The sequence below is a fragment of the Diceros bicornis genome, chromosome X (genome assembly GCF_020826845.1).
Source record: "Diceros bicornis minor isolate mBicDic1 chromosome X, mDicBic1.mat.cur, whole genome shotgun sequence".
NCBI lineage: Eukaryota > Metazoa > Chordata > Mammalia > Perissodactyla > Rhinocerotidae > Diceros > Diceros bicornis.
The window spans coordinates 42,437,988-42,461,052 of record NC_080781.1 but is presented as its reverse complement, the minus strand read 5'-3'; the positions used below and the strand labels follow the sequence as shown (position 1 = coordinate 42,461,052).

The window sequence follows — 23,065 nt, the reverse complement described above, 5'->3', positions numbered from 1 at the left end:
CAGCTCTAGCTTCCCCTCAGGCTGGGATTACAGGATTCTGAGCAACCAAAGCCCTGCCGATTGGGGAGTGTAAGGTTCTAGAGCTCGGCAGAGGGGCCTGGAGCCATTATGTAGGGCTTTCTGGATAGGGGAAGAGGAAGAAGAGCAGGCATTCCAGGTAGGGCAAATAGCATGAGCAAAGGCTTGGAGTCAGGCTTGGGGAGCAGAGATTGGGGTGAACTCTGATGGGGGCTGAGTCGAGGAGCTCCCACAGGCCCTGGCTCAAGAGCCTGTCTCTCTTCCTCTCTGGCACCTGCCATGCCAGCTCTGTGCAGGGCAGGAGCCCAGAAATGATCAGACCCTGCCCCTGTCTGAGCTTCAGACTCCTGTACTCAGCTGCCCACTTAGCATTTCCACTCGCATGTTTAACATCAGACTCTTCGTGTCCATCCACACCTGGATCATCACACCCAACTCTACTCCCCCCGTCTCCCCCATCTCAGGTCATGTCAGCTCTGTCCTTCCAGCTGCTCAGGTTAATACCCAGAAGTCACCTTGACCCTCCCTCTCTCACCCCCCACATCCAAGGTGCCAGCAAATTTTCCTGACTCCACCTTCAAAACACACTCAGAATCTACCTACTTCTCACCATCTCCACTGCCACCATCCTGGCCTGTGCCACCATCATCGCTTGCCTGAACTGTTACAGTAGGGTCCTCACTAGTCCCCCTGCTTCTGCCCTCGCCCTCCTAGAGTCTGTCCCACTCACAGCAGCCGGAGGGAACTTTTGAGTCCATGCCCCCCTCCACTCCCAGATATGCCCAAGTCACTGAGGGAAAATAATGCTGCCAGGAGAGGCAGAGACCAGCCCCAGCGGAATCAGCAAAGGTTGTGTGGCCTATGCAGGGTACAGGGAGGACCGGAGTGCTGAGGCTTGGAGACAAGCCTCAAGTGGGTGGGGGGAAGAGCTGAGACCCGCTCCGGCTGAGGCCTTGCAAACCGCACTGAATTCCCCACTGCCCTCGTGGAGGACTCATCCCCACCAGGGCTGTACCCACATGCGGAGGCAAGCTATGTGCTGGACCCGTGCACGTGTGCACATGGGGCATGCATGGAGACACATGCGTACCTGTGTTGCTGACACCAATGTGTGTGTGCACACATACATGACTAGAGCTGGGGGTCCAGCTGTGAGGCTCTTTGGGACATGCCCCAGCCAATGCCTGCTCTGACCAGAGGGGGCATCCGAGTGGTTCAAGTGGTTGAGTATTTCGCACCCCCCCACCGCCCCCAGTACATGTGTAACTCCTTCCCCCTATGTCCCCACAGCCTGCCCTCAGACAAGGACCCAATGCCCAACCCCAGGCCAGCCAAGCCCTCGGCCCCTTCCTTGGCACTCGGCCCAACACCAGGAACTTCGCCCAGCTGGAGAGCTGCACCGAAGGCCTCAGACCTGCTTGGGGCCAAGGGGCCAGGGGCAGCCTTCCAGGGTCGGGACCTCCGAGGTGGGGCCCATGCCTCCTCCTCTTCCTTGAACCCCATGCCACCATCACAGCTGCAGGTGAGGCCAAGGGCTCAGGATGGGGCAGACAGGGTGGGGTACCTGGGCCTACAGGTGCCGACCTTTACTGTGGCACCGGGCGGGGGGCCCAGCTGGGGCACAGGAAGTGGTTTTCTGGGTCCCAGGCAAGTCTGTGACTTATGCAGATGTCGCAGGGCCAAGAAAGTCCCCACTTAGCAGGTCTCAAAGATTCGAGGCTCTCCTCGACCTCCCAATCCGTCTCAGAAGAGGAGACCCTTTCATGGTCCCACAGGCATGGCCATGTGTCCCCATCCCCATGTGATGGAGGAGAGAAGTGGGGCCCAAGGAGGTGAGGTGACAGGGTTGAGGCCAGGTCTGCCACATATTAGCTGTTTACTCTTGAAAAAAATCACTCAATCTCCCTAAGTCTCAGTTTCCACATATGTAAAATGAGGATGGTCACAGTACCTACCACGTGGGGTTGTGATGAGGAGTGAATGAATTAAACATGTAGAACGGTGAGGATGAGGATGGCATCTCACCTGCCTGCCTTCTCCCCGCAGCTGCCCACAGTGCCCCTAGTCATGGTGGCACCCTCCGGAGCACGGCTGGGTCCCTCACCCCACCTGCAGGCACTCCTCCAGGACAGGCCACACTTCACGCACCAGGTACTGACCCTGAACGGGCAGGGAGGATGGAGCAGGTGGGAGAATTGGGGGGGGGGAGGCAGGCTGAACCATGGCCCCTATGTGCCCCCAGCTCTCAACGGTGGATGCCCATGCCCGGACCCCCATGCTGCAGGTGCGCCCACTGGACAGCCCAGCTATGATCAGCCTCCCACCGCCCACTGCTGCCACTGGGGTCTTCTCCCTCAAGGCCCGGCCCGGCCTGCCACCTGGTAACACGACACCCCGCAGCTCCACAGAACCCCAAAGCCCCAAGTCCTTGAACGTGAGCAGTGTAGGCTGCTGAATCACGGCCCTCAGGAGGTCAGAGGCGTCAGGTCTTATCATCTTGGAAACTCCAACCTCCAAAAAATGTCAGGCTCAGAGCCTTAAAGATGCAGAATGTCAACATCACAGAACTGCAGATCTTTGCAAAGTTAGTCGAAATGTCAGCACTAACAAATGGCAGTCTTTGAGCTGCTCCACCAGAAACCTTGGACGTTAGGGACAACAGAGCCCCCTGGGAGTCAGGGCCTGTGAGGCTCAGCGGGGTGGGAAGCTAAAAATGAGAGGCCTTGTGGACCGAGCTCTAGAGCCCGGCCCGCAGACCCCAGAGGTGCCCTGTCCCCATCTGCAGGGATCAACATGGCCAGCCTGGAGTGGGTGTCCAGGGAACCCACACTGCTCTGCACCTTCCCAAGCCCCAGTGCATCCAGGAAAGACAGGTCAGCGGGCAGGGCTGGGAAGGACCCTTGCCCTGCCATCCCCTCCCCTGACACCCTCTGTCCCCCCAGCACCCTTTCGACCATGCCCCAAGGCTCCTACTCATTGCTGGCAAATGGTGTCTGCAAGTGGCCTGGATGCGAGAAGGTCTTCGAGGAGCCAGAGGACTTCCTCAAGTGAGTGGCCCAAGCCCATTTAAGTCCAGGGGAGTCCCCAGTTTGTGGGAGATCTGGGGTGCAGGTCTCCATGCAGACCTCATTCTGATAGGTAGTAAGATGAAAGAGGCAAAAGCTGAGACTGCGGGTTCAAATCCCTGCTCTATCACTCACTGGCTGTGAGATCTTGGGCAAGTTACTTAGCTTCTCTGAGCGTCGGTTTCCTCATCTATATAATGGGGAATAATAATATTAGAGGTGTACTATTATTTACCTCCATTTTACAGACAAAGAAACTGAGGCCAAAGAAGTTAAGTGTCTTGATCACCGAGTCCTAAGTGACAGAGCTGGGACTTGAACCCAGGCAACCAGGCTCTGGAATCCACACTCCTAACTGCTTTGCCCTGCTACCCCTCATGCCAAGACACCAGCCTGATTCTACTGATCCCCATTGTCCCAACTCCTCACAATGGCCATTGCTGCCTCCGCTCTGCCCCATGACAGACACAGACACACACACACACACACACACACACACACACTTGCTGCCTCCGCTCTGCCCCATGACAGACACACACACACACACACACACACACACACACTTGCTGCCTCCGCTCTGCCCCATGACAGACAGACACACACACACACACACACACACACACACACACACACACCCTTCTCCAACCATACCCAGCTATCAGTGGCAACTCAATGTATCCTATCCTCTTCACCACCAGGCTTTGCACAGGCTGTCGCCTTTAACTGCAATGCCTTTCCTGCACTCACCTACCTGGCCCACTCTCAGCTCACCACCCTTAACAACATCTCCAGCACCCTGGCTAAGCTCAAGCAGTGAGCTCAGGCCTGGCGCACAGCAGACGCCAAGTAGCATGTGTTGAAGGAATGACACGTGCAAGAGGGAGACCGAGGTAGAGAGAGTGGAGGGAGGCTGAGACTCTGAGGAGGGACCTCCCAGAGTCAGGCCCTCCCCACTGGGAACGCTGAGCCAAGAGGCCAGGCCCACCATGTTTGGACCCTTCCCCCTACTCAGGCACTGCCAGGCGGACCATCTCCTGGATGAGAAGGGCAGGGCACAGTGTCTCCTCCAGAGGGAGGTGGTGCAGTCTCTGGAGCAGCAGGTGATATGGTTGGGGGAGATGGTGGGTGAACCTTGTCCACCCTATGCCAGGGGCCAAGCTCACCTGGGATGGGGGTTGGCATAAAGGGAGGGAGGGGGCAGGGCACTCCCGGGAAGACCATAGCCTGGGCAAAAATGTGGCAGAGACAGGCCAGGCTGAGGCCTCACTTTGTGCCCGTCCTCACAGCTGGTGCTGGAGAAGGAGAAGCTGGGTGCTATGCAGGCCCACTTGGCCGGGAAGATGGCCCTGACCAAGGCTCCGTCTGCGGTGAGCCACCCCAGGCCTGTAGATGGCACAGACTACTGGTGGGCAGGGGAGAGGCCCTACAGGGAGCAGGGGACCTATTCTGGCACCCAGGCCCTGGGATCTCTGGGCCCCTGTCCCCAGCTCCAAACATATCCAGACCTGGGAATCTGTCCCCCTCCACCTACAAACCCTCTGACCCTAAGATCTCGAAACATTGTGATCTTGAGTTTTCAAAGCAACAGCAAATAGCCCAAGACACTGAATGCAGACCATGTGCTGCTGGTAGGACCTGCTATATAATGCACAGGGCCCAGTGCAAAATGAATATGCAGGGCTCAGATTTCAAGATAAGGTCCGCAGTGCATTAAACAAAGTGTGGGGCCCGGTGCAACTGCACAGGTCACACACCCATGAAGCCGGCCTGGGTGCCAGACACCATTTCTGAGCACTTGGCAGGTGTTAATTTATTTAATCCTCATGATGCCACAGTGAGGTATTGCTATCATCCCCAGTTCACAGATGAGGAAAATCAAGGCCAGGGAGGCTTAGGTGACTTTCCCAAGGTCACAGTTAGGTAGTAGAGGAGCCCAGTTCAGCCCCAGCTTGTGGCCGCAGCATCAGTGCGCCACACAAGCTAGTGTCCACACCCGCAGTCTAACAAATATGGCTTATGCTGCTTCGTGGGGTTCCACATCAGACTAGAATTGAGAACAGGGCACCCCTGCTTTTAAAAAGTTACTTATTTAAAATTACAGTGGAGGGGCCGGCCAGGTGGCGCAAGCGGTTAAGTGTGTGCACTCTGCTGCAGCGGCCCGGGGTTCGCCAGTTTGGATCCCGGGCACGCACCGACACACTGTTTGGCAAGCCATGCTGTGGTGGCGTCCCATATAAACTAGAGGAAGATGGGCATGGATGTTAGCCCAGGGCCAGTCTTCCTCAGCAAAAAAAGAGGAGGATTGGCAGATGTTCGCTCAGGGCCAATCTTCCTCACAAAAAAAAAACAAATAAATAAAATAAAATTACAGTGGAAAGTTTAAGCCTCTGGGTCACCAGCCTCTCCCTCCTCCCGCAGGCATCATCTGACAAGGGCTCCTGCCGCATCGTGGCCACTGGCACCCCGGGCACCACCGTCCCAGCCTGGCCCGGCCCCCAGGAGGCCCCTGATGGCCTGTTTGCTGTGCGGAGGCACCTCTGGGGCAGCCATGGAAACAGCACGTTCCCGGGTAAGGATGGTCCACGCACTACACGGTCCCCCCAAGCCCCTAATCCCCCTGAATGGCACTGGGTGGGGGGACAGAAAGGAGCTCCATACTGCTCTTCCCCACCTGCCACCCAGCCTTTGGGAAAACGCATCTGCTTGCAAAAGCTTCTTCTCAGGATTTCCCTGGCCTGCAAGCCCCCATTATGGTCTCAGCTGTTGACCCTATGTCCCCTGGGGTTTGGGGTTCATTCACCCTGGGCTTCAGCTATTCCATTTGGTCATCAGAAGGGAGGGAACTAGCTAAGTAATTCCCAGGGACTCTCCCTTCCCCCGCAGGTAAAGTAGGGTGATTCACCCGAGCTCACCAGTCCCCTACTACCTGCAAGGCCTGGCCTGTGGGCTTAACAGGGATCAGGACCCTCGAGTGTCATCCTGGCTCAGCCACTTAACCAGTTACATCCCTTTGGTGTGCAAGTTACTTCACTTCTTTTAAACTTTGGGGAGAATAAGCCCCATTTTGGTGGGAGAGGTGCAAAAAGTAAATGATACAATTTATGTCTAGTGCTCAGCAAACAATACCCGTGACATGGAAACTGGTGTTAACAGTGGGATTTCAGGCGTGCAGACAGGATGTTGTAGAGCGGAGGGGAGGGGAGGGAGCGAGGAGTTCCGAGATGGGGCCTGATTCTCCCCCCGCCCCCACCAACAGAGTTCTTCCACAACATGGACTACTTCAAGTTCCACAACATGCGGCCCCCTTTCACCTATGCCACCCTCATCCGCTGGGTAAGCAGGGCAGCTCAGGCCACGGAGAAGGAAGAGAAAGAGGGGGTGGGGACCTGCCTCCCAAACTCCCAGCCCCCCTCTGACCACCCCCCCAGGGCAGGCTCCTGCATGAACAAACCCATAGCTTCAGATGTGATCCCCCATGCTGGCTTTACCCTCCACCTGCCCCGGAACCCAAACCTAAACCACCATCCAGGCCAGTGCAAGCCAGATTCTGGCCCTAAACCCACCCCTTTCCTGATGTCCATCTCAACTTCATGCTTAACCCCCTCCTGGACCTATAAATAGCCCGAAAATGAACCTGATTTCTGCCCCTGGCCCTAAACCCACCTCAGGTATTACCCTAACTCCTTCCCCAGCATGTCAACACATCCCCCAGCTGGATTCCATCCCTAACTCCTTCCTTGTAACACCTGACCCTTAACCTCACCCCATCCCATCCCCTTCATCTGAATCTCCCTAATGCCTTCCCAGAACCTTCACCAGAGCCCGCCCGGACCTTCATCCTAGGCCCACACCTAATTCCTACACAATGCCACACATTCCCCTACCGAGGCCCACCCTGACCCGGAACCTCATTGCAGCCATAACCACCGACCTTGGACTTAACCCCAATCTTAAATTGAAATAGATCAAATTCCCTGACCCTTGGCCTCACTCCACACCTAACCCCCGCCGTGCCCCTTAACGACCACAAACAGCTAACCTTAACTTCACCACAACTAACCTCATTCTTGACCCTGAACCTAACCACATCCCTGACACATAAAGTAGCTAGATAACTAGGCCCATCTCTGACTCCTGAACTAATGCCATCTCATCCCTCGACCCTCAACTCACCCTAGTCCATCCCTAGCCTGACCTTTAACCAACCCCTTCCCTGACTTTGAACTCTGCCTGGCCCCTACCCCTTCCAAATCTATAACTTGATCCCACTCCTGGCCCTTAACCTTCCAAACTCTGAAACCTCATCCCTACAGAGACCCCCAACTCCAGCTCTATCCCAGACCTGTAACCTAACTCCAGCCCTAACCCTTAACCAGACCCCACTCCAACCTCAGCCCTGGTCCTTTACCTAACCCTATCCTGGCCCCACTCTCACCCCACTTCTAACCCTGTCTCTGACCCCACACCATCTCCCTCCCTCCCTTCCCCTGCCCCCACAATTCCACCCCATGTAAGATGGCCCAGGGCGGGATACTGCCGCTCTCGTCCCGACTTTGGGGGAGCAGCCCCCTTACCCCCCCACCCCCTAACCTCCAGGCCATCTTGGAGGCTCCTGAGAAGCAGCGGACACTCAACGAGATCTATCACTGGTTCACACGCATGTTTGCCTTCTTCAGAAACCACCCTGCCACCTGGAAGGTGAGCTCCTCTGTAGGTGGCTGTACCTAGGAGGGCCTCAGAGGCCTTCACGGTGCTGGGCCAAGCTGGGTGGGCCTGGAGCTGGGCTTGCAGGCATGCTGGGTAGGGGCAGGAGGTCGGTTTTTGGTGGGGACTGCTGACCTCAGAGGATGACTGCCTGCCCGCTTCCCCGCCCCGGCCTGGCTGGCTGGTCCTCCCTCCACAGAACGCCATCCGCCACAACCTGAGCCTGCACAAGTGCTTCGTGCGGGTGGAGAGTGAGAAGGGGGCTGTGTGGACCGTGGATGAGTTCGAGTTCCGCAAGAAGAGAAGCCAGAGGCCCAGCAGGTGTTCCAACCCCACACCTGGCCCCTGACCTCAAAACCAAGGAAAGAAGGAAGGAAGGACAGGGGCCAAAACGGGGGGGTGGAAGTGGCCGGGGCAGGGGTGATAGGCCCTGGACATGCCCGCAGGGACCAAGAAGTGAGGTGTGCACTGTCTGGCCTGCCGGGGACCCTGCTCCCCAGCTGACCACCCTCATGGATCATATGCTCTGCACCAAGGCTGCTCAGAGGGGCCCCAGCCCTGCACCCCCGGTCCAGCCCCCTGCAATGGGCTTTCCAGCCAAAGTGAGCTTTCACAACCAACCACACACACAGTCTGCCTCAGTCACTCTCACCGATGACCTTGGGAGTGGAAAAGACACACAGATGGTCACAATCCTGTCCCTTGGACTCAATACAAACCCCAAAACACAAAGAGCCTGCCTCAGTACACTCAGATGACCTCAAATCTGCATAGTCACACAGACAATCACACCCGAGCACAGTCTTGTCAACCCACATAGCCCAAAGCACACACTCCCAGCCAGCCTCCGGGCCCACAGGTGCAGTGTCACACAGGCCGTGCCCAGACACCTGCACAGAAGCAGCCTCAGTACCTTCAGGATCTCAGGTCCCAGAAAGCCACACAGACACACACCAGTCATGCACAGTCTCACACAGCTCCCAACACATACGGTGAGTCACACAGCCCTTTAGAACTCACCTGCGGATCTTGCACATCCGCATACCCACACAGCGCCCCAGTGCATCTCCTGAGCCCCGGGCGGACATGCATGGCCACACACACTGACTCACCAAAACGCACCTGTGTCCCACCTGCCACCCACCCCCCGCCCCCACCCTGAGCCCTGTGCCCCGGTCCATGGCTCAGCTTAGACTGCAGTCAGAGTCCCTCATTTATTTGGGATCCAAGGCCCCAACCCCTAGTGCTCTCCCCAATAAACTGCAGCCGAGCTCCCACACTCTGGATGATCACCCCAGATAAGAGTTGGGGTCAGGTGGGTAGGAATCTGGTTTAAGGCCGCAGCAGGAGAAACTGGACAGTAAATAGAATGGCTAGGGTGAGTGCTTGGCCATCGCCTGCAACATCCCAAATCCCTGTCTGAGCTGGGGGGAGACCTCTGCCGGGGGCTCCTCAGGCCTCACGGACCCGCCCCAGGAGGCCAGCGTTCTCCTGGCGAAGGGCTCGGTAGTCCTCGCGGATCTTCTCCAGGTTGCTGAGGGTCTTCTTGCCCATCTCTGTCTCGATCTAAGGCAGTGTAAAGCACGTCCCTTCAGCATGCAGGGCCCCTTTCCCAGCTGCTGCTGGCCACCTCCCTCCATTACAGCCACTCAGGGCCCCTCTGGTGCTCCTCCCACCCCCTCCAACAAAAGCCTGCTCCGTCCCACCACCAGGCCTTTGCACGTGTCATCCATCCACGTAAAGCATCCTTTGCTACATGGCAGGATTACCCACCGTATACTCAAGCTAATGCCTCTGCCAACAGCCCTGGGAGGCAGAGGGCCCTGTGAAGACCCTCAGGATGGAAGCTGGGGCTCAGAGTAGGCTACTGGCAGGTCACACGCACAGCTACTAAGGGGCAGGGCTGAGACTCCAGCTGTAGGTTGTGTCTGGTTCCACAGCCTCTCTCGGCATAAACCAAGGAGCTGTCCCCTGGCCTACCTTGGTTTCCTCTCCTACCCCCAGGCCTCACCTGCTCCTCAAGGTCACGAACCTCCCGCATGATAGTGCCTGTGTCCTCGATGGTCTGGATGAGCTGGCTGCAGTTCTGGGGACAGCAGGAGCAGAAGGCTTGCACCCCAACCCGGCCAGTCCCCAGCCAGCCCCCCGGCACGCTTCTCCCCTCACCTCATGCAAGGCAGCTAGATACTTGTAGGCCTTCCGAACAGCATCATCCTTCTTGGCATCCTGACCAGAGAGAGGGGACCTCAAAGGTATCAGTGGGCTGCCCCTGACCCGCTCCCCATACACACACCACCCCCAGGTCCCCACAACGCCACCCTCCCCCACTCCCCTGACTTCATCCTTCACGGTGCAAAGCTAGGCCTGAGCATTAGTGTACGCACAAGACTCACGCAGGACCCAGGCCCAAGCCAGCCCATGAGCAGATGGGCAGGCAGCAGCCCAGCCCCACCCCACCTCCCATCTGGCCCGGCCTGCCCCATACCTTGAACACGAGCTCATCAGTCACCGCAAACGTCCGGTCCAGCTTCCCAGACAGGGAGTTGATTTCCTTCTGAAGCTCCTTGGTGTCAGACAAGATCTGGCAGAGACCAGGGTAGCCATGAGCCCATGTCTGGGGCGGGGTGGCCAGCCAGCTGAGGGCTTTCATACATCCAGACAGGGCCTGTGTGTCACTGCATCAGGGGTGGCTGGAGTGGACCGTGCGGGACTGTTCTGTGTCAGGGTGTGGCCAGATAGCTCTGCCTTTCAGAGGGTGTAAGGTCCCTGTGTGGCCACGCTCCACACATCTGCCGCTTGGGCATGTCTGCCTGTATGACCCACCCTCCACAGCCACAATGGCGCACCTTAGTAATCTCTTCCTTCTGCTTCCGGATGTTGACCACAATCTCCAGGATGCGCTGGGTGTAGGCCAGCCGGGACACGTCTCTGGGCAGGGTCTCCAGCTCCGATACCTAGGCAGGGACACAGCAGGCACTCCCTTAGGACCCATACCCCACCAGCTCCAAGCCACCCAAGGCCCCTGCACGGGCCTTACCAACTGCTTATAGATCTCCTCCTTCCTGCGAGCCTCTTCAGCAGCTGCCCGAACACTCTGGTGCAGCTCCTGGATCTCTGCCAGCCTTCGAGAAGATTCCAGCTGCCAGGACCCCACAGGTAGAGGACAGTGAGCAGAGCACAGGGATGACCACCTAGGGAGGGACCGAACCTGCCCCACCCACAGCCCAGAACCCCACAACCTACCTCTCTGCAATCCTGGAGCTTTCGGAGGTGGCGGTACTCAGCAAGGAGCGGGACTCGGTGTTTTTCCCACTGACCCGCCAAGTGGATGACCCGCTGGGCACTACTTTCTACCACGAGCTGGGGATGGTGGTAGGGAGGTACGTGTCACACAGGCTGGGCCCTTCCAACTCCAACCCTCCCTGCCCAGCCCCAGCGCCAGCCCCACCTGCAGCTTGGCGAGGTTGGCAGCCCCGTCGGGCAGCAGCTCCACCGCCCGGCTCTTCAGGCGCAGGCCCTGCTCACGCTCCGCCATGCTGAGCTCACTGTGCCGACACTCAGTCTCCACCTGGCATCCGGGACCCCCACTCCCAGTCAGTGGGGGAGTCTGGCCACACACCACAGGCCCCCAGCCCTCGCTGAGCCTGGAAAGCTCTGGCCTAGCCCAAGCCCCCACAGATGACAGCCCACCCCTCTAGCTCCTATAGGCCCCTCGACCCCCTCTGATAGCGACAGAGACCTATAAGCAGTGGTGGGCACCCGCAGGCCCCTCTGAGCCCTCCATCTCCACATTGACCCCCAGGAGCCCTGACAAGCCCCACAAGCCCCTGCCCATACAGACCCATCATGCCCTCACAGATGCCCACAGACACCCACAAGGCCCGACTGATGCCCATGGGTGCCTCTAAGCCCTACAGTTCCAAGCCCCACACCCTACATCCCCCTGTTACCCCCACCGAGTCCCCTGAACGCTTAAAAGCCCCACACGTCCCCAGTGGTCCCCACGAACCCTTCTGACATCTGCAGACCCCTACCGAGTACCTCTTAGCCCACTCAAGTCCCTCTAAACCCTCTAGGCCCGACTTGTGACCCAACCCCAGGTGAGCAGCCTCTCCCCTACCCCCATCCCCCACCTGCACAAGGCTGATTCCCAGCGTCTTCATGTTGGCTTCAACCTCCTCAATGTTGTGGTTCACTCCCTCCAGCTGCTCCTGAAGGGACTCCAGCTCCTGCTCTTGAGCTGCCCACATGTCCTGGGAGGCACAGGCCAGTTAGGGTTGGGGGTGTCAGGCTCAGTAGACAGGCAAGGGCCCAGGGCACCCCCCTCTGCTCTGCTCACCTGTTCAGGCCGCCGGGAGGTGGCTGGCACATCTGACACCTGGGCTGCCTGGGCCTCGGGCTCCTGGGGAAGTGAGAAGGGAGCATCCTGGCTGTCAGGGAAGGCCCTGCCCCTCATAGCCCAGCCCTCCCAGCACCAGACCCGTGCCCACTCAATGGCTAATGGCTGTCAAACTGTGAGTGTATGAGGATTAAGGCACTATCTGCGACCTCAGACTAGAGTGTTTGCTCATAAAGAAACTTCCCTGACCCTGACAAGCTCCTGCCCACCTGCCCCATCTATGAAGCCCCAGCTGCCCACGAGAAGGATGAGGGTCCCTCTGGGTGACTATCCAAGGAGAGAAGATATGTCCAGAGGAAACTGCCTAGGGAAGGCTGGGGTTTTGCACAAAGAACACCCCTCTACCCTTTCTCCAAAAGTCCCTGAGAAGCCAGGGGACCCCTCCGGGTACCCACCCCGGGTGGGGAGAGGGCACGCCGGTGGCAACACAGGAACCTGTGTGGATAAAGTGTAGTGTCTGTACATAAAGCAACCCTCTGAGCCTGCCTCAGCCCCATCAGCATGCCTCATGTCCACTCAGGCCCACCCACCAGATGGAAGGTGAACTTCTCTGAATGCGTGAAGCGGGAGCCCTTGGGAACACCAGTCCTGGCCCCAGCACCCCAGGCCTGCAGCAGCTCTCCCAGGTCTCGAGCTTGTGGGGGGGCCCCTGGCCGGCCCCAGGTCTGGCGCAGATGCTCAGCCAGGTGCTTCTGCAGCCGCTGCCGCTGAGCCCGTGTATCTTCCTGGAAATGGGGCAGGGGGACGGGAGGGTGTAGAGGCCTGCTGGGCACCCAAGGCCCTGCCTCCTCCAGGGAGCTGCCTGACAAGGTGCTACTGACAAGTCACACCCACCCTCCAGCCTCTGCCACCAAGGGGTCCGGACCCACACTCCTGGCCCATCAGTCTGGGAGCTCCGTGAGGACAGAGTCTCCTCTTCCTCACAGCCACGCTACTCTCCACCCACTCACTCCCCGCACTGGAGGAGGCTGTGGGAAGGGAGCCCCCAAATCAGAGAGCAACACTGAGAGGACAGGGGCCCGCCCAGTGGCGCAAGTGGTTAAGTGTGCGCGCTCCACTGTGGCAGCCCGGGGTCCGCCGGTTCGGATCCCGGGCGCGCACTGATGCACTGCTTGGCAAGCCATGCTGTGGCGGCGTCCCATATAAAGTGGAGGAAGATGGGCATGGATGTTAGCCCAGGGCCAGTCTTCCTCAGCAAAAAAAAGAGGAGGATTGGCAGATGTTAGCACAGGGCTGATCTCCTCACAAAAAAAAAAAAAAAAGAACACTGAGAGGACGTGGGGACAGAGAGAGACAGAGAGTCAGAGGTGCTGGGCAAAGAAGGAGGTGGAAGCAGAGAGTGGAACTGAGAGGGAGAGAGACAAGAACAGAGGCGGTCTGGAGACAACCGGGGAAATCTGATTATGAACTCAGTGTTAGACAGTATTAAGAGATCATTGTTAATTTTGTTAGGTGTGAAAATGGCCCAGGGGTTACATGAAAAAGTGAACACCCTTATGAGTTAAGAGATGTATACTTAAATATTTAGAGTTGAAATGACATTCTGTCTGGGATTTGCTTTAAAATAATACAGAAAAAAAAGTTGGGGGAGAATAGACGAAGACAGACTGGCAAAATGCTTATAGTTGACGGTGGGTGACAGGCACGTAGGATCCATGAGAATGTTCTCTCTACTTCTGTGTTTAAAAATTCCTATGAGTTTGGGGCCGGCCCGGTGGCGCAAGCAGTTGGGTGCGCGCGCTCCGCTGCGGCGGCCCGGGGTTTGCTGGTTCGGATCCCGGGCGCGCACCGAAGTACTGCTTGGTAGGCCATGCTGTGGCGGCGTCCCATGTAGAGTGGAGGAAGATGGCCACCGATGTTAGCCCAGGGCCGTCTTCCTCAGCAAAAAAAAAAAAAAAGAGGAGGATTGGCGGATGTTAGCTCACGGCTGATCTCCTCACAAAAAAAAAAAAAAAAAAAAAAAAAAAAAAAAAAAAAAAAAAAAAATTCCTATGAGTTTAAAAAAGAGAGACAGGTAAAGATGGAACAGATGGCAGTGGGGGAGGCGGGGCAGACAGAGGAGACAGTTAGAGGTGGACAGAGAGGGGAGAGACAGAGCCTGGAAATGAAGACACAGAGAGGGGGGCGAGAAAGAGGGGCAGCAAAACCACAGAACGAGAAAGACAGTGGACAGAAGAGACTGTGCAGAGCTTGAGACAGAAAAGATGAGCATCAGTAACAATGGCAGAGACAAGGTGAGACATTCAGGGGCAGAAAGGTGGCAGAAAACAAGGAGGAAGGGAGCAAATCCTGACTGCTCGGGTTGCTAGGAATGTCGTGCACGTTATTCAGTCGAATGCTACCCTGAGAGGAGAGCACTGCCCCCACCCGTGTCTCCGAACAGGAAACCGAGGCTCTGAGGGGGGAGACTGACTTGTCCAAGGTCCATAGTCTTTCTGACTCCAATTTTCTTTCAGGTGGGGAGCCAGGGAGGTACATGCAGAAGGGAGACGATGAAGAGAGGGCCAAAGTGGGGAAAAGAAAGGGACAGAGGACCAACAGGAGACGAAATGGGAGCAGTAGTGAGCAGGGGTCTTGGCAGCAGGGAGCCAAGCACTGGGTGGTACCTGGGCGGGGAGGCGGGGTGCCCGGTGGACCCAGTCCTCGTCCCCAGGGTGGTCCCGGCCCATGTGCTGGCAGAGCTGGATGGCATGGCGTTCGAGGAGTGAGGCTGCCCTCCCAGCAGGCTGGGGCACCTGGGTGGGGGCTGGTAGCAGCAAGGGACTTGCCTGGAACTCCCGGGGCTCTGGAGGCAGAAACAGAGTCAACTAGCCCTCCCACCTCTCCGCACGGTCAGGCCCACCTCTACCCTTCTCCCCAGCCCCTCCCCACAGGCTCACGCTCACCTCCTCTGGAACTCAACTCAGGCATGACCAGCCTGCTGGCGTGGAAAGGCTTCTGGGGGGCTGAGCCCTGGTGGGAAAGCAGAATCAGAGCTTCCAGGATGAACTGTGATGGGGGGGCATCGGTGGGAGGTGGCCAAAAACCTGAGCACCCAGATGGGGAAAAGGAAGGCAAACCACAGACAAGTAATATCGACATGAGTTGGAGGGTCCCACCTGGAGGTGCTGCAGCTTGGGAGTGCGAAGGAGTGGTGGGACCCAGGGCACGGCCAGCTGGTCACGGATTTGGCTCCCAATGGCCCGGAGAAGGATAGCTGAGTCACCTATGGGGGGTGGGGAGGGAGTGTCAATCAGGTCACAATGCCACAACTCCAAAAATGCATCCCTCACTCCTGACTCCCCTCCCAGACATGCATATCTATCTAGCTACCATTCTCACACTCGGTCATTCAACACTTATTGAGCACCTACTATGTCCCAGTCACTATTCTAGACTCTCGAGATACCTCAGTGAACAAACTGATGAGTAGCCTTGCCCTCCTGGTGCTGGCCTTCTGGGAGAGCAGATCATGACTAAGATCATAAGGACAATACAGAAAACTGTCAGGTGGTGATCAGGAAAGGAGGATTGTTGAGAGGAGGATGTAATTTTAAATATGGCAGCCCAAGGAAGGCCTCCCTGAATGACATGTGAACAGGAACCTCCACGAGGTAAGGGAGTGAACCATAAGGATATCTGAGGGAAGAATAATCCAGCAAATATGAAGGCCTGGAGGCTGGAGTGGCCCGGCGTGTCTGAGGAGCATCAAGGAGGCTGGTGTGGTTGGAGTGGACTGGGCGAGGAGGAGCAAGCAGGAGGTGAGGCAGAGAGGCCCCTCCCAGCACCGACTCACCACCTGGGTTGACCCTAGCCCTGGCCCCTTCCCCCTGCCCTGCATCCCCTCTCTCCCCGCCTAGCTCTCCAGAAGACACATACCTCCACACCTATCTGTCAATGTTTTCACCACCTCCACCTCTCTCAGCCTCTATAACACCCAGGAAGGCCACCCTCTGCCCTCACTCTCACCACGCCCCAGGCACCCCCATACCCGCAGGCTGGTCTGCATCCTCAGAGGCATCAGTGGGCAGACGCTCAGCCAAGAAGAGAAGCAGGTCCCGGAGGTCTGGCTCACTGGGGTAGAGGAAGTTCTGATAGCCAAGCTCCAAGGGATAGCCCAGGTCCTGGGGGTTGAGGAGGGGGCCCCTACCAGTCAGGCAGGCAGGATCCTCCTACCCTGGAAGCCCTGGACCTAGACCACAAATGCTCCCACTCTCTCACCAACCACCGCCCTCTGAACCTCCCCTGGGCTCCCCAAGGCCTCTAGGCGTCTGCGGGGAGCCACAGAGGGATTATAGTCAATGCTTCAGATAGCAAGAAATAAGAGCAAAGCTCTGACCTTTCTAACTATAACTTAAACTCCAGAGGCCATAAAAGAGAAGATGGGTATTTCTGAGTACATGAAATGAAATAAAGATTTTAAAGAAAAAATATAAATGAGCAAATTCAAAAAAGAAAAAAGCTGAGAAAAAATAACTGGCGCTCATATCATAGGCAAATAGTGAATCTTCCTGGTATATAAAGAGTGCTTAAAACTAAACAAGTAAAAAAGACCAGCAATGTGACAGAAAAGTAGGCACAAGATAGGAACAGACAGTTCACAGAAAAAGAAATGAAAACGGCCCTTAAACATATGCAAATCTGTCCAATCTTGCCTATAAGAAAGACACGAATTGAAAGCACACCGAGAGACTGCACACAAGCATCACCGTCCCGGGACCACCTGACGGTCCATTCTCCCGAGGTTCACGTGCATGCGGGGAAGGAGATGCTATCATCCGTGTGGTGTTCCTGCCCCAAACCTGAATCTAATCATGAGAAACCAATCAGACCAATTCAAATTGTGGGGCACTCCATGAAACAGCCAGCCTGGACTCTTCAAAAACATTCATTGTGAAAGAAGCAAAAACAAGGGAGGACTGTTGCAAAGGTAAGATTAGAGTCGTAACAGTGAAAGAAAATGTCAGATCCTTGAGTGGACTCTGGTTCAAAAAAGATCTATCAAGGATATTTTTGTGACAACTGGGGAAATTTGACCGTGTACTAGATATTAGATACTATTATTCTATCAATATTAAATTTCATGGGTGTGATCATGGTATTGTGGCTATGCTGGCGAAGGGCCTTTTACTGAGGAGAGGCACACTGAAGGTTTTAGGCGTGAAGTGTCAAGATGTCTGCCACTTTCAAATGGTTCAGCAAAAACGTGTGTGTGTGTGTGTGTGTGTGTGTGAATCCATAGAGAGAGAAAAGAACGGAGCAAAATGTTAACAATATAGGAAGCTAGGAGAAGGGTATACAGGTGTTCACTGTTCTATTTTCATTTTTCTTTAAATTTGAAAGTTTTTCAAAGTACAAACAGGGGAGGGGGGGAACTATACTGAAATACCACTCCTCATCTATTGAATGGGCAAAAATCTGACAATAACCTCAGTGGGTGAGGCTGTAGAGAAACAGGCACTCTCTCATACACTGTCACTGGAAAGGCAAAAATTAAACAATCCCAGCGAGGGCAATTTGGCAAAATCGAACAAAACTACATATGCATTTACCCTTCTACCTAGCAATCCTACTTCTGGGAGTTTACCACAAAGATATGCCTCCAATAATTCAAAAATACATACACACCAGATTATTCATTACAGCACTCTGCAAAATACTGGAAACTCCCTAAATGTCCAAGCATAGGAGAGTGGTTGAATAAATTATGGTACCTATATACAGTGGACTACGATGCAGCTGGAAAAAGGAAAAAATGATTTAAGATCTCTATTGTCTGATATGAAATGATTTCCAGGAGACATTGTTAGGGGAAAAAAAGGTAAGAAACTAGGTATATGCTTTCTTTTGTGTAAGAAAGGGAGGAAATAAGAATATACGTTCATATTTGCTTATATCTGCATTTAAAAAAATTGGAAAGATACACAAGAAACTCATCAGAGTAACTGTCTTATAGCAGACAGGTAAGAGTATGGGTGAATGGTGTGAAGTGCCAGTAAGACTTCTCAAGCTATCTTCTGTCATACCTTGGAGATCTCTTTCATTAAATAGTTGGTGGTTAAATAGTTAAATGGTAGTTAAATAGTTAACCACCTTTTACCTAGCTAACAATTCTTTATATTAAAATTTCCCTGTTCATATTACTGCTGGGGTTTCTGTCTCCTGACTGGACCCTGACTGGTAAAAATGACCTATTCAAAACAATAAGTTTTTTTTTTTTTTAAAGAGACTACAAGCTTTGGAGTAAAAAAGATCAGGGTTGAAATCCAGCCCGTGCTACTTACTGGGTCAAAGGCCTTGGACTGGTTATTTAACCACCAGGAAGCTCAGCTTCCTAGCTGTAAAATGGGGCTGACGGTACTTTCCCCCTGTGGCTGCTTTAGGGATAAAAGGGCCCACTGGGGTTCTGGATAGGGACTGAGAAATGGGCCTAGAGAAAAAGAAAGCCTTTTTCTGCCCAAGTTGCTGTTGGTCCGGAGTTGCGTGGACTCTGAAAGCAGTCTTTCTGGATTTAAATCCGAGCCTTTTCTCAAACCAACTGTGTGACCTCGGGCAAATCACTTAACCTCTGTGTGCTTCACTTTCCTCATCTGAAAAAAGGGATACCAACAGTACCTTCCTCAGAAAGTTGTCATGAGAATTGAATGAGTTAACACCATGTTACCACAGTACCTGGCATAGAGTACACACTCAGAAAACATCATTATCATATGCATATGTGTGTATTGGGTCACACTGTAAGATATATTTATTTTGGAGTCAAAAAAGTGTGAAAACCACTGGCTTTTAAGCTACTTTACTTTGGGTTTTTTCCAACACCTGCAATCAAAGAGTTGTGACTGATACAGAAACTCATTCCAGGAGGGGGGTGTGTGAAGCGACAGACACCAAAATATGGAGGCAGCTGAATTGCAGAAAGTGGTGCCAGGAGTAGGGCGCATGAAGAGGCAGACACCGGAAGGCGGCAGTGCTGAGCTGATGTGGGCCACAGCGGCAGCACACAGCTGGGGTAAGAGACACACTTTCTGCCTGCTGCAGGAAAACTGAGGCTCTGGAGCCAGACAATCACATGAACCTCTTGATCACTGGAAAAGCCGTACTCTCTGCCCGACACTCAACTCAGTGTGAGCAAAAGTAGGTCAACACCAGATCCAGTGGGAGACAGCACTGAGAGAAGAAAGCAACAGAGAACTGGGGGAGGCCCGAGCCCCAGCCCCTCCTCAACAGAGGACATAACTTCCCCCTTATAAAGTGCCATCCTTGACGATACAGCCCTGGGCCAGGGGACAGCCCCACACAGAAGAACCTGAGAACTCCTGAGAGGTAGGTGAGCCTGAGAGCTAAGGGATGGGCAGAGCTCTGAGGCCCATTGCTAAGAGACAGAAACTGCGCAAGCAAGGTACAAATTCAAGAAACTTGACCACCCTGTCCCCTGGGGCTAAACAGAAGTTTTCACTGTAGTTACTCTATTGTCCCTCTACCACCATATACTGGATATGTTGGGCGTGTTTACATTCATTATGTAGCCACAGGTTGCTGGAATGCAAGCAGCCAGATAAGGCCTATCTAATAATAGTAATACCACTTACATAAAGCTTATTATATCCAGCTTTTCATATTATAACTTGTTTTTAATCCTCATAGCAACCCTATGTGGTAGGTACAATCCTTATGCCCATTTTACACATGAGGGAGCTTAGGCCAAAAGAGCTTAAGAGACTGGCCCAAAGTCACAGAGATAGTGAGCCAGAGAAATGACATTACTCAGAGCCCTTGGATATAGTAACGACACAGCTCTGTACTGGGGAGGTGTGAGTGCTTTGTCAGAAGGCACTTTATCTGTGAGAGAGACGGTGTGGGAATCATTCTCATGAGAGGCGGGACGTGTGGCTGCCACAGGGGGAATGCAGCAGAGACAGTGTTGTAGTTAACCAGCTTATCTTCCCCTGGGTAACTCTCTCTCCTCAACTCCATGTGATCCTGAAGGAGCAGCCAATCACAGGGCCCTGTAGGGATGATCATGTGATCCAGGCTGGGCCAATCAGAGTACATGGTGGTTAACTTAGGGGTGAGCATGTGAACCAAGAAGGGCCTTTTCTGGAACTGGTAAATGGATACTATAGGGGAAAAAATTCTTGGTGCTAAGCTTAAAATGTGGGAGCCAGGGGCAGCCCAGGCACAAACTGGATCAACTCAATTAATGCTCAGAGCAACTACTTTTATCATCTCGATTTCACAGATAAGGAAACTGAGGCCCAGAAGGGTTAGGGTCACCCAGTTAGCAAGTGGTGTAGCAAGGGTCTGAACTACTCAGGCAGTTTGGCCAGAGAGCCAGCAGCCTTAAATAATGACAACTAAGCCATAAGGGAAGGTGGCAGAGAGGAAAGGCAAGAGTTTCAAAAGAGCTTGGAGACTTTGTGAAGGAGGAAGGAAGAGGCTGTGTGTATTGGGAGGAGGAAACTCACCATGCAGGCCTGAGCCAGGCTCATGGCCAGGCGGAACCGGGCGGACATGGCAAGAGGCAGCAGGGGGCTGAGGCCAGAGCCCACAGCAGGGTTGATCACACGCAGGCAGCGAACCACAGCTTCTACAACCAGCTCAGTGGTGAAGGCTCGCAGGGTCTGCACATCTGGAGGAACTGCCCTGAAGAAGAAAGTGGCAGGCTCGACGGGGAGAGCAGTCAGGAAACAAGGATCAAGCTAGGCCGTGCTGCCTTCTGGAAGCCCTAGTACCAGGGTGGGGGTGGGGAGGATGGCCACAGTTCAGACAGGTCCTGGGTGTTGATGACTGTGCCTTCCATTTGGAAAACTAAGAACTGGAGAAGTCCTCGGGTCCTAACACCTTGGTGTAAAAGTGTGGTGTATAGAAGGGATCTGAGTTCAAAAAAAATCTCAAATTTCCCTATGTTTAAAAGCCCCAAATTTCTGGGGTCTGAGAAGGGCAAGAGGCCCAAGTGGCATGGTGTCTGGGTTTCTAGGTCCCCAGATATCATGTTCCCTGCATTTCAGGGGCCCCTAGACATTGAGCTGCTAGGGTTTTAAGACTAGATGTTGGGAGGCTGGAGTTTTCAGGAATTCCAAACGTCAGCATCCCTGGATATCAAGATCCATGGATATCAAAACCTCCTAGATTCAAGCAATCCAGAAATCAGGCTCCCTAGATGTTGGCATCCTGGGTTTTTAGGGCCGTCAAATGCAGGAGTCCTTGTGTGTCAGGGTCACCAAGTGTTGAGGCCGCCAGAATTTAGGGTCATGGGGTTTTAAAAGCACCAGGTGTTGGGAAACTGGGTTTGAAGGTTCACAACATTCAGTCCCAGGGTTTCTGGAGTCCCTGAGTGCCAGGGTCCTGGGGTTTTAAGTTCCCTGGTTCTCAGGATACAGGTATCGTAGGATCTCCAGATATCAAGGTCCCGGGGTATTGATATCAAGAGCCACAGATTTTAGGGTCCCGGGTCTTGAGGTTCCTAGGTTTTAAGGTCTGGAGGTGTCTGGGTCCTGGAGTTTGGGATTTCTCAAGTGTCGGGCTCAAACGGTTTGTGAGGCCCCTGATGTCGGGGGGGGGGGGGGGAGAGGGGGGAGGGGGAGAGGGGGAGAGGGGGAGAGGGGGAGAGAGTGTGTGTGTGTAAGGGGAAGAGGGGGTCTTAGGGTCCTGGAAGTTGGAGCCCTAGATGTCAAGGTCTGGGGTTTTAAGGTTCCCGGGTGACTGGGTCCTGAGTTTTCGAGTCCCGGATGTGGGCATTCCGGGGTAGGCGGGGGCTGTGTCCTTACGTGCCGGCCTGGCGCAGGGAATGGATGAGGATTCGGTCCGCCTCCTCCATGGTGGAGCCGTGTCCGAGGCCGGGGCTGGGTCCAGGGCCGGGTCCGAGCAAGAGAAGCGCAGCTGTTGAAATTCCGCTCAGCACCCGCCGTCCAAGGAGTGTCACGGGCTGCGCTGGGAGAGCCGGGAAGTGTAGTTCCGAGAGTGCGTGCAGCGCACGCCGGACGCCTGGTGTCCGGGTGCGAATGTGCACGCTCAAGCTTGAGCGCGCAATGGCTGCTGGGAGTTGTAGTCCTTCCGCCTGCAGTCCAGTGGGCTCTTCTAAGTGGGCAAAGGGGTATAAGGCGCGCACGCGCGTGCGTATGCGTGCGTGTGTGTGCGTGCATTAGGAGGGAAGAGGAGGGTTGGAGAGTGGCTTGACTCATTCATTTAAGGCGGCATTCGTCTTCTAGATTGCAAAAGCGTACAAGTTAAGTGCAAGTTAAGGGCAAGGGCTTTAGCACAAAACGGCTAGGGTTGAGTCTCAGCTCTTTAGCTCAAGTCTTTAACTCAAATTGCTAAATGTGCAGCCGTGGGCAGGTTACGTAACTTCCCTGCGTCTTAGTTTCCTCACCTATAAAATGAGACTATTAATAGTACCTGCTTCCTAGGATTAAAACAGGATTAATTCATGTAAAACACGTTGTACTATGTGCCTGACACATAATACAGTAAAAAAGCACTATGTAACTTGTAGTTACTAGTATTCAGGCATTCAATAAATGCTTTATTTTAATGTTATACATATGTGTAAACTCCAAAGAATAATTACATAGTAAACGCTCATTTAACCACCATTCATTAAAAAGACCACCCTGTCTTCATTGCTCAGTAGTGCCACATTTGTCATAAATCACGTGTACATATATGTGGGGCTCAGTTTCTGAACTCTGTTCTTAATTACTGTAGCCTTATAACAAACCTTGATATCTGATGCGGCAAGTTCTCTCCTCTTACTCTTTTTCAAAATATCTTGGCTTTTCTAGGTCCCTTGTACATTGATATACATTTTAGAATCAGTTTGTCAAATTCCAAGGAAAAATCTTTTGAGATTTTGTTTGGGACTGTATTGAATCACTAGATTAGGAAGAATTGACATCTTCAC

At 54.3% G+C, this 23,065-nt stretch overlaps 2 protein-coding genes across 2 annotated transcripts; one reads left to right on the top strand and one right to left on the bottom strand.

Moving 5' to 3' along the window:
- The first annotated feature begins 1,292 nt into the window (after positions 1–1,292).
- On the top strand, positions 1,293–8,157 carry FOXP3 (forkhead box P3). Its single transcript, XM_058535861.1, has 11 exons — positions 1,293–1,540; positions 2,065–2,169; positions 2,261–2,399; positions 2,804–2,891; positions 2,961–3,065; positions 4,096–4,183; positions 4,370–4,450; positions 5,502–5,652; positions 6,340–6,416; positions 7,680–7,781; positions 7,987–8,157. The coding sequence occupies exons 1-11, from the start codon at positions 1,331–1,333 to the stop codon at positions 8,134–8,136; spliced, it is 1,296 nt and encodes a 431-aa protein (XP_058391844.1). The 5' UTR covers positions 1,293–1,330; the 3' UTR covers positions 8,137–8,157.
- An 825-nt stretch (positions 8,158–8,982) lies between these two features.
- Positions 8,983–22,101, bottom strand: CCDC22 (coiled-coil domain containing 22). Its single transcript, XM_058535860.1, has 17 exons — positions 21,933–22,101; positions 20,631–20,808; positions 16,157–16,289; positions 15,285–15,391; positions 15,072–15,138; positions 14,793–14,971; positions 12,717–12,911; positions 12,127–12,189; positions 11,921–12,040; positions 11,236–11,355; positions 11,031–11,147; positions 10,825–10,926; positions 10,634–10,741; positions 10,273–10,368; positions 9,954–10,013; positions 9,799–9,873; positions 8,983–9,353 (listed from the first exon to the last, which is right to left on the bottom strand). Exons 1-17 carry the CDS (start codon positions 21,980–21,982, stop codon positions 9,240–9,242), a joined length of 1,884 nt encoding a protein of 627 aa, XP_058391843.1. The 5' UTR covers positions 21,983–22,101; the 3' UTR covers positions 8,983–9,239.
- Positions 22,102–23,065: the final 964 nt, after the last annotated feature.

Coding starts and splice junctions, on each gene's coding strand:
- FOXP3 (XM_058535861.1), top strand. CDS start 1,331: ATGCCCAACCCCAGGCCAGCCAAGCCCTCGGCCCCTTCCTTGGCACTC. Junction 1,541..2,064: donor TGCCACCATCACAGCTGCAG/GTGAGGCCAAGG, acceptor TTCTCCCCGCAG/CTGCCCACAGTGCCCCTAGT. Junction 5,653..6,339: donor TGGAAACAGCACGTTCCCGG/GTAAGGATGGTC, acceptor CCCCACCAACAG/AGTTCTTCCACAACATGGAC.
- CCDC22 (XM_058535860.1), bottom strand. CDS start 21,982: ATGGAGGAGGCGGACCGAATCCTCATCCATTCCCTGCGCCAGGCCGGC. Junction 15,392..16,156: donor GGATGCAGACCAGCCTGCGG/GTATGGGGGTGC, acceptor CACCCCCCATAG/GTGACTCAGCTATCCTTCTC. Junction 11,148..11,235: donor CCAACCTCGCCAAGCTGCAG/GTGGGGCTGGCG, acceptor CACCATCCCCAG/CTCGTGGTAGAAAGTAGTGC.